At 40.4% G+C, this 12482-nt stretch overlaps 1 protein-coding gene across 2 annotated transcripts in view; it reads right to left on the reverse strand.

Annotated features, from left to right (window-relative positions):
- The window catches only part of ZDHHC16 (zDHHC palmitoyltransferase 16), a 212113-nt gene that overhangs the window by 74870 nt on the left and 124761 nt on the right, over positions 1-12482 (reverse strand). For both annotated transcript variants that reach the window (XM_085606385.1, XM_085606384.1), the window contains exons 3-5: positions 11270-11464; positions 9135-9223; positions 4425-4453 (exon numbers count right to left, since the gene is read on the reverse strand). In XM_085606385.1, the coding sequence (XP_085462511.1) occupies positions 4425-4453; positions 9135-9223; positions 11270-11464 (313 nt within the window). The remainder of the gene's footprint in view (positions 1-4424; positions 4454-9134; positions 9224-11269; positions 11465-12482) is intronic.

Below are 12482 nucleotides of genomic sequence, written 5' to 3' on the forward strand. Positions count from 1 at the left end.
CTTCTATAAACAGTGAATGGAATTTGTGGAGTTTGTGATCCTTTTCTATTTTGTTCCCCAGTCAGATGGATGTGGTGCAGTCATTCACATTCATATATTTGGAATGACAGCTGGGGTAACACTGTTATATATGTCAAAGACAGCATACAGAGGTTGAAAAGTTAGAGCCAAACTGATGCCCTGTGAGCAACAGAGTAACTGATAGATTAGGCCAATTAAATGGTTGAGGCACTTCCAATCTATTGGCTTGTGCCAGAGAAGAAAGGATGGAACCACCGAACTATTGGTTCAGCTGGTCAGTGGTATCTGAAGTCTTGATACCCCACAGGGCTACATGGCATTTCAGATAATTTAGCATTTATTCTTACTCCTTAGTAAGGCCCTCTAGGATGCATAAGTGAGTGTATTGCTTATAAATAATGCTGGTGTAGAGCGTGATCTTCCCATCTGATGTCAAGACCCCAGATGTTTGCAGATGATCTGAGAAACCATCTTTGCTTATTATTGTTCAAGAGTTATGGGGCCTGTTGGTAATTGTCAGCCAAGTTTACTCTCTTACTAACTGTCTAAATCAAGTCATTATCCCTGTAGCTCTTTTATTGAAAAAAATTGATAGCAATTTGGTGATTAATTTGCTACATCTGATTTTGCTTTGATGTTCAGTGTTTTTTGTTTTTATCTAGCAGGTAGTCATTCCAATGTACTTCAGTTTACAAGGGCACTTCAATTAATAAATAAAGTCACTGTTACAGTTAGTGTGTACTCTCTTCTGTCAAACGTTTTTTAATCCTAGGTTCAGTTCTGGACTGTGCAAGGTAAATTGACACATGCCACAGCTCCCAAATGAAAATGGACTATAAATCTATAAATCTATGTAAAATGCATATGGGCAATTGGGTTGGACTCCAGAGTCCAACCTTGGTCCGGCATGAATCAAGTGGTCGCCCAGGTTTCTGCTTCTTTTAAAAGCAAAAAACATTTTTTATAGCCTTTGATATTTAGAATTCTCTCATTTGTATTTTGACACTTTCTGGGTGAATAAGCTGCCACCTGTGATTCTATACATATATTTTTTGGGTGTACATCCAAGGAGAGTTTTCCTATTAATATTTCTTGTGCTTTTCCTACTCAGTATTCCTCTGGGGTGGTTATTTGGTCTAGTCCGTTAGTTAAACTTTCTGCTTGTTCTTATTACCTTGCTCTATTCGCTCCTTCTGATTCTGTAAAAACTGTCCACTTCTTCATACCTTGCTCTATTAGTTCAATTCGTTCTGATTCTGTAAAAACTGTCCAAACTACAACTTTTCTCACAGAACTCTTGAATGCTAGCTGTTGCAGACTAATATTGAGTTTTGGTTAGTAGGTCTGATGTATACTTCTCTGACAGGTGTATCATCTTTAGCCTAGATAAATACATCAAGGAGGGGTATTTCCGGTCTACCCATGGTTAATGTAAAATGGAGATGTGGGTTTAGTACTCATCGAGTACTCAAACTGGGTTGCCTTTTCATCACGACCTGTCCAGATGAAAAGGACATTGTCAATATAATTGTTCCCTGTAATAATTAATTTCTGTGTATATTATTTCTGTCTCACATTTATGCATTTAGAGGCAGGTAATGCTTGGGAGTGCTCGTGGACGGACCTGCTTATGTCGAGAACGTACAGACTGAAGTAAAATTACAAATGCAGAATATACTTTGTGCCACAAGTGTGATCTGAACATTATCGTATAAGCCTTGAAAGAGCCCTGGTCTGATTGACACTGTAGGGCGAAACACGTGTCAGCTATTCAGGATCTTTTTATGCATTTGATTTTACAAAGAAAAATGGACCTATGAAAATACATCAAATGCATAAATAAAGGAACATATTGGAAATTACTACCTGGTACTGAGAATGATATCTGTGCATGAAGGAACATTGTGAAATGGAGGAGGAGGCAGTCTCACACTCAAGAAGTAAGGCTTGGAGCAAGGGTCCTTCCCATAGCCCCTGTACTGAAACACAAATGGTCCCTTCAAACCGGACGTTTTTTGTTAATGCTACCTCAGCAAACACCATGATTAAAGAAATTGGGGTTTCATACTGCAAATATAAGTCTTCTAGCAACTGTTCCAGTACACTTAGTGTTGCTTGTTGAGGAATACTGTACCAAGGGCCTCTACTTCCAGGATAGGATGGATTTTCTCCTCAGGGTTTAAGGTTACTTCCTTAATGAGGTTTAACCTCATTAGTATCTTTGAGGTAAGAAGGCATTTCTACTACCTAAAAAGACGTCAGAGGACTGGGAGAGTGGTTGTAGGGTAGCACCTATGCCAGATACCATCTGCCTATCAGGTGAGGTTGTGCATTTTGTGGGAGGATATAAAAACAGAATATGTAAGGATTTTTTTGCTTTCAGAAACTCCATCCTGTTCGGTGAGCCAGACAGCTAGCAATCCCTTGTTAACTGTGTGTATCAATCCTGATGTTCTCAGTTGGATCTTTTGGCAAATTCTTGTCATATCTTTCATAACTTAAAAAGGTGAAGCCATTCTCTTCTACACTCATCAAAGCATAGTATGATTATTTTCCCCTATATCTGCTGGTTTTATCATTTGTTTCTTTCTATTTTTGAACTTCATACGTACTGATCTCTTTCCTGTAGTAGGTTTATTGAAAGTCTTTTTTTTCGAAGCTCTCCAATCTTTAAGTACAAGCTTTTCACAAGCATGCAATTCCGAAAGAATTGAATGTGGCAGAGGGGTAACGTAGAATGTCTTCCTTGCCTATGTGGGAGATGTAGCAGAGTCAATGTTCCCCCAGTAGTCAAAGAAAAATCCTACTGTGATTAGTCAAAAAGTTTAAGAAGTACTACTGGGAATTTAGAAAACGGTACACATCAAAAACAGACTTTCACAGTGAAGATGCTGTTGTACTGAATAGCATAAGATATTTACTGATATACTGATGTTATCTCAATATATGCCCACAGGTAGAGATTAAGTACAGGTATTTTGATGATTAGATGACATGGTGTGGGCTTCCGAAGCCTATCAGAGCAACAGCCTGAGACCAAGTGTTAGGCAGGCATACATGACCGTGATCTGCAGGAGGTTAAGACACTCCAGAGAGACAAGTTATAGAGCAGGTTTTTCCAAATATGCAATATATTAGTGCACTCCAAACCATGTAATATTGTTAGAATTAAATAACTACAGTATTCAAATCTGGGAAGCCCAGACGATAAAAATAACAAAATGAATCCCACTAGGAAAACCACAGGAAGATGCCCTTCAACACCCAACATAAATAGTCCAGTATCTACTTCACATTTGCTATGGCTCAGAGAGACTGTGAAAAATAGGGTGGAGCAAAATCTGAACCGGTCAGCAATTTCTAATATAAAAGGGAGATATTTTGAACATGATCTTGTCACGTACAAGGATACAGCACTATGGTGAAGTTAGGGTAATACTAATTTGGAACATTAAGGAATGGGACTTTCAGATAAGTCCCATCAGGGTATCTTAGTACTGCTGAAAGCCATGGAAGTGACAACATATGTGAAGATCTTTGTTACCCTGCCATTAGTGCTAGCTAAGAGTAATTGACATGACGCTGAATGAGACAAAGCCGATGAATGTGGTTGAGAGGCATTGATAGATCATGGATAAGCTTATCTAAGAACCTGGGGTGCCTAAAACAACTAGGAACTACGATTGGAACACGGTCACATTATTCGGTGTTCCAAACAGGAGAGAAAGTTCCAGAGTCAAAAACACATCATCATTCAATGAAGTATAGAGGATCTTCGAAACAGTTGTATAAAAGTCAAGAGATTAACCATTCAATGTATTGCTGACTTGCTACTGTTTTATTAGTCCTTGTTTGTGATTATTATATATGCAGAAAACTCAAAGTTTTTCATATAAAAGGCTGGCACTCTTAATATGAAACTATCCTCAAAATGATCACAACTTGCCTTGCTAAGTTATAGAGAATTTTCAAGACAAACAACCAGCACATTGCTTGACTGACTGGCACTACCTTAACTGAAAAGCCCAGAAAAAAAGCACCCACAGGCAAAATCTGAACATGAACAGCGCTCCTTGCCACTGGATATGCGAATACCACAATTTGTCTGAAAAGCATCACTGTGTCCAAGTTTTAATTCAAAATAAGAACAAAACAACAAGGTAGTAGACAAAGAGGTCACACAGGTTTATACCACAGTCTTGTTCATACCATAGAGAACTCAAAAACGTGTGCTATATGCAGTTCCACAGAACAGCAGGAGTCCGCTCGGTAGCCCTGTGATTAGCGTGTGCCACTGAAATAAACATTTGCCTGAATTATTTAGAGTTGTGAAAATGGAACAAAAATAACATGCATACATCTCTGAATATGAATAGAAACCTGGTGACATTTTAAAAGGATACGACAATGGTGATCCATCTTCAATATGCACCTAAGAGAAAAAAAACATTGGAAAACATTTACCACTAGTTTTCCACAATTAATGAATTTTGGTGATGTTCCGTTTCCCTTTATTTCAAAGTTAAATAACATTTACATGCAGATAGGTGCAATGTTTTTATGCTAGAAGAAACAAGTGTACATATAACTGCCTTTACTTGTGCTAATTTCTTTAAGAGGACCTGTAAATTCTTGGCAAAAAGATAACATTGTTCAGTAAAGTGGAGATGGCCTTGTCCTTTCAGCCTTTCCTCAATTTAAAGAATATATCTGCCGAATAGTTTCTGTGCTGCTCCCATAGTTTTTCATCCTTAGTTATATTATAAGCTATACTGGTGTAGTGTTGCATAAAGTGGTGTGGTCCCTGGATTTTGTTGGACTGTTCCATGAATGTCCAGGCCCTCTACTGCCTAAATGGGATTACAATTTCTAAAATCTATGTGCTTGTTCCTTAGAAGCCCACTGTCCCCAACATCATATTCTCTTTTGTAGAGCTTTATTGTGGAGCAGGACCGTCAACTCTGTGTTTTTATCTGCTCTTGCTGGAGTGTGTGCATTTTCAAAGCTTTAGTATGTTGATCTATTTAATGCCATGTCCAGACAGCATGATGTGTTCAATATTTTTTTTATTCCTGTTTATTAGGCAGCTTGTAATAACAAATAAGCAACAGCCCAATCTGAGGACTATTATTCACATTGAACTTTAGCCGATACAAGCCTTTTTAAAAAAATATAAATCGGCAGTCAACAGATACATATGCACTTGAAGCAGAAGTACTGTAATAACATGGTACAAGCGAAACTCCCTCCCCTTATACTGACCCTTCCCAAAGAACTCGTCCCCACCCATTCCCCCCCAACAAAGTGACTGGTAGCACATTGCACATCGATGACACAGTATTGAGAAGAATGCATTCTAATAAATGACAGATAACACTAATATCGTGGTCCACATTCTCAAAAAAAAACTCTCAGTGAACATTAGCAGTGCACTATAAATTTACAATATATTTGGCTGAGTATATAAGTAGCTCGTGAGAGACGCCAGAAGTCCTTGGGGCGCGAGGTTGCAGGCTACTCCTCAGCATATATCTCCAATTGGTCTCTGCAATAAACCAAATCCCTGAGCCAGCTTTTTACAGTGGAAGTTGTTTTGGCCCCCCAGCAAAGTTCGATAGACCTCTTTGCAAACAGAGTAGACACAGCAACTATGCGCCTGTTGCATGGTTTCAACTGCTTCACAAATCCTAGTAGGCAGAGTTCCGGCTCACACTGTACCCGTTCCAGCACAACCTCTGTAAGACTATGTACAACCTTGGACAAGAAGGCAGAGACCCCAGGACAGGTCAAGGAAATGTGTAAAAAATCAGCGTCAGCTTGACCACACCTCACACAGTTAGCATTCTCACGCAAACCATACTTATAAAGTTGTAATGGTGTATAGTAAAATTGATGCAAATATTTAAATGAATCAACCGCAAGCTACAGTTTGCCGTGAGACGACCTGTCAATGCACAGCAGTCCCTCCACATTTCGAGTGTGAGTGCATTTCCCAGTGCTCGCTGCCATCTACAATAAGACGGGTGATGCTCAATCCCTCTTTCTCGCAATGAAGCATTATATAACTTGGTAATGAGGCCTTTCCGTTCCTCCCCTCCCAGCATCGCCTGCAGAGTAGCCGGTTCTGTTGGATAGTCCGGATAAACAGATTTTATAGCTTGTCGCACTCTAACATAGGTGAAGCCTAGCATAAACCCTCGATCCGTGGAGCCCTGTATCTCTTTCAATGTCATGAATCGACCGTGTGTGTAAAGATCTCCTAGCGTGGATATACCAACAGACGCTAGTGCCTTCAGTGCCGGTGCCTCCCTCGCCGCAGAAATATCCGGGTGAGAAGACAGAGGCAACTTCCGGGCATATATATATATATATAGGAAAGTCCAGCCCGCTTAGCCAGCATTTTCCAAGCTCAAGCAGTGCATAACACTGGACTAATTTCAGTCCTAGGACCCCCCGATCCTCCAGAGAGGGTCGCTGCCTGCAAGGGCATGGGTCGGATAGCGTCTGCTTCAATCGCAAGATGGGGTAAAAATCGCATCGGGTAATGCCAATAATGTGCAAAATGCGCCTGAGCGCATAAATAATAAAGATAGAAATCCGGAGCTTCAAATCCACCCCGTTCAAAGGGTTGCATCAACACCTCCCAACTACATCTAGGTTTTTTCCCTGCCCACACAAAGGCAAGCAGCACTGATTGTAATGTCTGGAAGAAAGCTATGTTCAATTTAATGGGTATATTAACAAAGAAATATAGTAGCTTAGGCAGGAAGGTCATTTTAATGACTGCGACCCGATCTGCAAGAGAGCGGCAAATGTGCTCATCTCTCCGCCTTCTCAGTTACATGTGTGATGGTCCGGCCATAGTTCTCCGCAACTACCCTTTCAGGGTCCCTGTGCAGCCAGACCCCTAGATACTTTACCGGTTCCCGAGTCCACTTCAGAGGGAAATCTAGGTCTATTTCTTTGGTACTAGCCGTCAACGGAAACACCGCAGACTTTGACCAGTTTATTCCCAGGCCTGAGTAGCGCTCAAATTTCACATATTCCCGCAAAAGGGCCGGTAAAAAAACGGCAGGCTCCCGGACGTATAGCATCATATTGTCTGCATATAATGAAACCAGCAGCGGATTTTGCCTGAATCGCAATGCCGCGTGCGCATGTAGCTGTCTGACCTTACACGCTAAAGGTTCCAATGCCAACAAGAAGAGCATTGGTGATAAAGGGCATCCCTGCCGCGTGCATCTTTCTATAGGAAGCGTCGGGGAAACCCACCCATTGACCCGCACCCTCGCAGCTGGATCCGTGTAGAGGACCTGGAGCCATTTAACAAAAAAAGGAGGGAAGCCCATGCGTTTCAGTACCGTAAACATGAAGTCCCACCGGAGGGAATCAAAGGCCTTTGCGGCATCAAGCACCACAGCCACTGCCTGAAAGTCAGGTTCAAAGTAATGCAGCGTAGAGAACACAGTGCGCAGATTATGTGTGGTAGACCTAGCAGTCACAAAACCAGACTGGTCTGGCAGGACCAACAGAGAGATCAATGGCTGCAGCCGGGTAGCAATCATCTTCGCCAAAATTTTGGCATCAATATTTATAAGTGAAAGGGGCCTGTACAACTCGCATCGGTTGGGAGGCTTGCCACGCTTCAGCAAAGTTACTATTAGAGCCTCTCGTAACGTAGGCGGGAGCTGCCCTGTATCATAAGCTTCCGCAAATACTGCCAAAAGGCCAGGCGCTACATCATCAACATACATTTTATAGAATTCACTAGGGAATCCATCTATACCAGCCCCTTTACAAGTGGGTAACGCCATGATGGAGAGTTTGACATCTTCCTCATCAAAGGGCTGCACTAAATATTCCCTGTGCGCATTGGAAAGCCACCCCAACGCCACATCATCAAGATAAGAGTCTATTTCTTCTGATGGAGGACCTCCTTTAGCAGCATATAGAGTAGTGTAAAATCTGAACACAACATCAGTAAGCTCAGAGTTCAAATAATGCGTTTCCCCGTCCTCATCTACTAGTTCCTTGATGTGGTCCTGACTACAGGGTTCCGACAATTTCTGTGCCAATGAGCGACTCGGACGTCCCCCCCTCACCATAATAACAAGCCTTCACACGCCGAGAATGGTGTTGCAATTCCTGGTCAACGGTATCATTATACTCCAAGACCAGGTCCCGGATTATGATGTGTTCAATATTATAATACTGTATCAATGGTTAAAAACCTATTTATTTAAAAACATGTTTAAGTACATTCTGCAATAAAGTTAAATCACACATGTTAATGACAGTTTAACAGAGGTGTAGCTCTGGAAAGTTCTCAATACTCATATTGGAATGATAAAATTACCAATAACAATACTTTTTAAAGACAATCATATTGCATGCTATAGAGAAGCGACTGAACGTTTCTCATTTTTCTAAACGTGCTTGTGAGCATCTATTCTTTTTTTAATTTACTGCTCTGCGCTTCAGTGGTAAATTTAAAAAAAGCCAAACTGGCTGCCATGTCATGATTCATGTGCAGCAACATATGGGCACCCACCTCATCACGTTAGGGTACAAATCCAAACTGACCGTGCGCATACGTCAGCAGACAGGTGCTGAATTTGAGCTCTGTTTGCTGATGGTGGTCAGCACTCACAACAAGCTTCTATTTTATATTTTTACTGATGCTGAAAAGCATCTGCTACAAGAATTGGCAAAGCCAGAAGGCAGTCTAAGGCATTTCAAAAGAAAGACCTACTGACTTTGTTATTTCTGGCTTAGATGGTTCACTCTTATCAATATGTTGCCTCCATTTGTTCCCCACACTCACAGGTCAACAATGTATCTATTTATATATATATTTTTAATTAAATTCTCACTTGACAAACCTGGAAGTTAGTTCCAAAGCAACAGATTACTAGAAATATGTGTTTCCACTCTTTAACACCCTTCATACCAAGATACACAGAGTGAAGGTGCTCAGAAGATTGGATTGGTTGAAAACCAAAGGCGACTTCTTCAACTTTGGGTATACAGATCCTTAGAAGAACAGTCTACAGAAAAATGAAAAGTAGATGGCAAGTACATAGACAAAAAAAAAAAAAATATCACACTCTTACCGGTTGCAGATGCTGCAGTGGTGTGTCCGAGCTGGTTTGGGGGCAATGCACTTCCTACAAATTGACACAGACGGGATCTCTGTCTTAGCCTGGAAGAATCATACAAAACTATTTGCTTTGTTTGCTAATAGCTTTTGTCTGACAGACCACATGAGATCGGACACAGAGTCAAACAGGCACCAAACAAGATGAAAGAACAGAAGGATACGAAAGACAAATTCAACCTCCAGCAAAAGTATACAAGATATATACATTTGCCGCGGAGGAGCTCTAAAAGCATTTCAGATCATGATACAGTCAGAAAACGTTATTTCGCATCAATTAAAATGGATAAAAGTACATAAAACACTTTTTTATTGCTCGGTCACCATTTCTGAGAGCTGTACATATCAGTTAAAATAGTAGTTATTAAAATCTACTTGACTATATAAATATACAATAAAACATGGTCAAATATGCAACCTATTTCAGATAACAATTCATCTGTGTCCTTTCTCATACAAATTCAATGCTATCATTAATGCAGAACACTGCCCTACTAAACATCACAAGCTTTGTAAGGATCAACGGCGTTTTAGAGCTGTTACAGCAAACAAATGATGGACGGAATGCTGACAATGCAAACATTCTCCCCCAGTCAAAAGATCTGGGTTAAATCCATCGTTCTTTTGTCCACTACGCCACCTCAGTTTGGACCCAGCCATATGCAAATCAGTCTTGACCCTGTGCCCCATGGGAACAGTCCAGACCGAACTGCCAGGCCAGGTCCTCCCTGGACCGGAAACAAGCATCCTGGCACCCGTTTCAGGGTATGTCACCCTTCTTCAGCCAGGCTAGCTTGAATCCAGTGGCGCAGTGAGCAAGGGACCCACGTCTGGGCATACCCATCCCACTTAGGGCGAAAAGTGTTACAGCAAACAAATGTTTGCTCAACTGTGGACAATCTCATTGGAAGATATTGATTGTCCTGAGGAAGGTGGTTGTGCAATCCAATAACCCACCAAAACACTTTGATGCAATACAATTGATACACTCAATCTTTGGAACATCTGTTGATACTAGAAAATCAAGTTTAACATTATCTCGGTTCAGCAGATGTGCTACAGATTGGTGTTCCTTTAATGACATTAATAATTATCTAATCAATTCTCCCGCTATGTGTTATGTAATGATGTTTTATCAATAATGTTGTTTTATTGTGTTTTCTCTTGAGTTTTGGTCTATTGGTGGTTGCATGAATTTTTAGCAAAAAAATGTTTATGTTGAATACGTTTGTAAAAATAGGATTTTTTATGCACTGATTATTATGAAGACAAATGAAATTCTCTAGAGAAAACATGATTTGGTATTGTGCACATATATTTTTATATGATAATATCTGTGTTTTGGTGATACTGGTGGATCCTTGGTTCGAATGTGAGAGAGTTGAATTACGTAGCTGCCCAAAGGGGGTGCTATTTCTGATTCCTTGTTTTGTTGGTGCCCTACCCCTTTGGTACGGAAGGGCCCCTCTCCTTTTGTTAAGGTTCAAACTAAGCACTGCCCTACATACCCATTATTGATTCTAGCATTATAGTAATTCACTGTGGAAGTCGCAACAAGATTTAATTAATGGAAGGGTTTAAAAAGTATTTTTGTTTTAATTTAATTAACTGTTTTGAAAACAAATATGCCATTCTTATTGGGTGGATATCTTTTAAATATACCGATGAGACAAAATCTTTCCTATAATGAGGTAGTAATAATTTCATTCTTCACTAGTAAGCCTTAATACACACTGTATTCACAGTGGCTCAGAAGACACCAACTGCAAGCCACAGACAAAACGCTGCATCCTACGATCTCCCAAATTTATGATATCATGGTCTTCACTCTGACATACAAGCATAAGATTTAGAATCTCCAAGTTGATGCTCTTGAGATATGATATTTTTACAACTAAGCAGGCAGGTTAGCAAATTCTTCCTAGATTTGTCCTTTGCGCAAATTAACACGTGTATAATCATCCTGCACTATATAGGTGTAGTTTCAATTAAGAAGGTGAGTGGTTTGTGTACCGCACCATGAAGTAAATACCTTTTGGAAAAATTGACATTCTGTTGTTCAAAGACAAAAGTAATAATACTCTTTCCTACCTGTGGAGGATAACCAGGGGGCGTGGATATGGCTTTGTAATAGTGGAAGACAATCATAATAAGATTCCAATGTCCATATGTTAAGTGCCAGGAAATCCAGGTGACAGAGTAAGTTTGCAAAATGATGGGCAGAACGCAGAGGTACACTATCAACACAATGGAACTCGTTAACACTAAAACCAGAGCTACGAAAACCTGTAAAAGAAGTACATGAGTTAGACGGCATGTGGAAGAATAGTGTAAAACAATAAGAAGCAATGTAAGCACCAAACTATTAGACTGGACTTTGTTGAAACATCAAACAAACTAGTGGTTCTCTAGTTAACAATCTGATCAAGAGGAAGATTTTGCGTAAAGGATCAGTTAGATTGCCCGCATACACAATGAACCCAAATTCAGACACACAACAAAAAAAGCGGACCAAACGCCAAAAGTGGAATTTAGTTTGGAAGCACAGCAAAGCCTGTGACAGGTCTCCAAAATCCAATGCAACAGCCACCTTTCATGATTTTGAATCAAATTATCGCTATCCACTGTGCATAAAGTAGAAACAGGTGAATAGATACACTAGAGGGATGGAGGGTCTGCCTGTTCTGAGTGGACAGCTGTAAGACTAGGGCTACAAGACCCATGACGGTAGGGCACTTTTTAAATTTAGTTATTCATCATCCCATTTCTAAACTGAACATTACAATCTTATTCATTTCAAAGAGTAGTAACACGTGGTTGTCGGCACCTAGCAAAGCAACAAAGTTGGGTGTGAGGAGAAGGGGTGTTAGTTCCAGAGATGAGGAAGTGGAGGTGGGCACAGTGGTTTACAAACGAGTGACAAAATCTAAAGTTGAACAGACACTGCAGATCAAGTGCCAAGACTATCTGTAGCAGTCCTGGGTACCTGATGGATGTCTGCAGGTAGGCCTTTTCTATTTAAGGTGAGAATCTTTGGCTAACATAAAACCTGTCTGGTGCCCATTCCAGGCTAAAAGCCATTTTACACTCTGTAGACATCTTGACATTTGTGTACCAATTTGCAGATCTAGAAAGGTATAGATTGGATGGAGAGGTTGGGACCCATAGTTGTTTGGAAAGATATCCCCAAAATGTCAAGTTTTTGCCCAACTTGAAGCGTAAAGTTTGTTTTAATATTTCCAATGAAGGCAGGTAGATCTAACATCAGAAGAACCTAGAATTCTAGCCCCTATTTATGAAGAAA

This window comes from Triturus cristatus, chromosome 1_2 (assembly GCF_964204655.1).
Source record: "Triturus cristatus chromosome 1_2, aTriCri1.1, whole genome shotgun sequence".
In the NCBI taxonomy this organism is placed as follows: domain Eukaryota; kingdom Metazoa; phylum Chordata; class Amphibia; order Caudata; family Salamandridae; genus Triturus; species Triturus cristatus.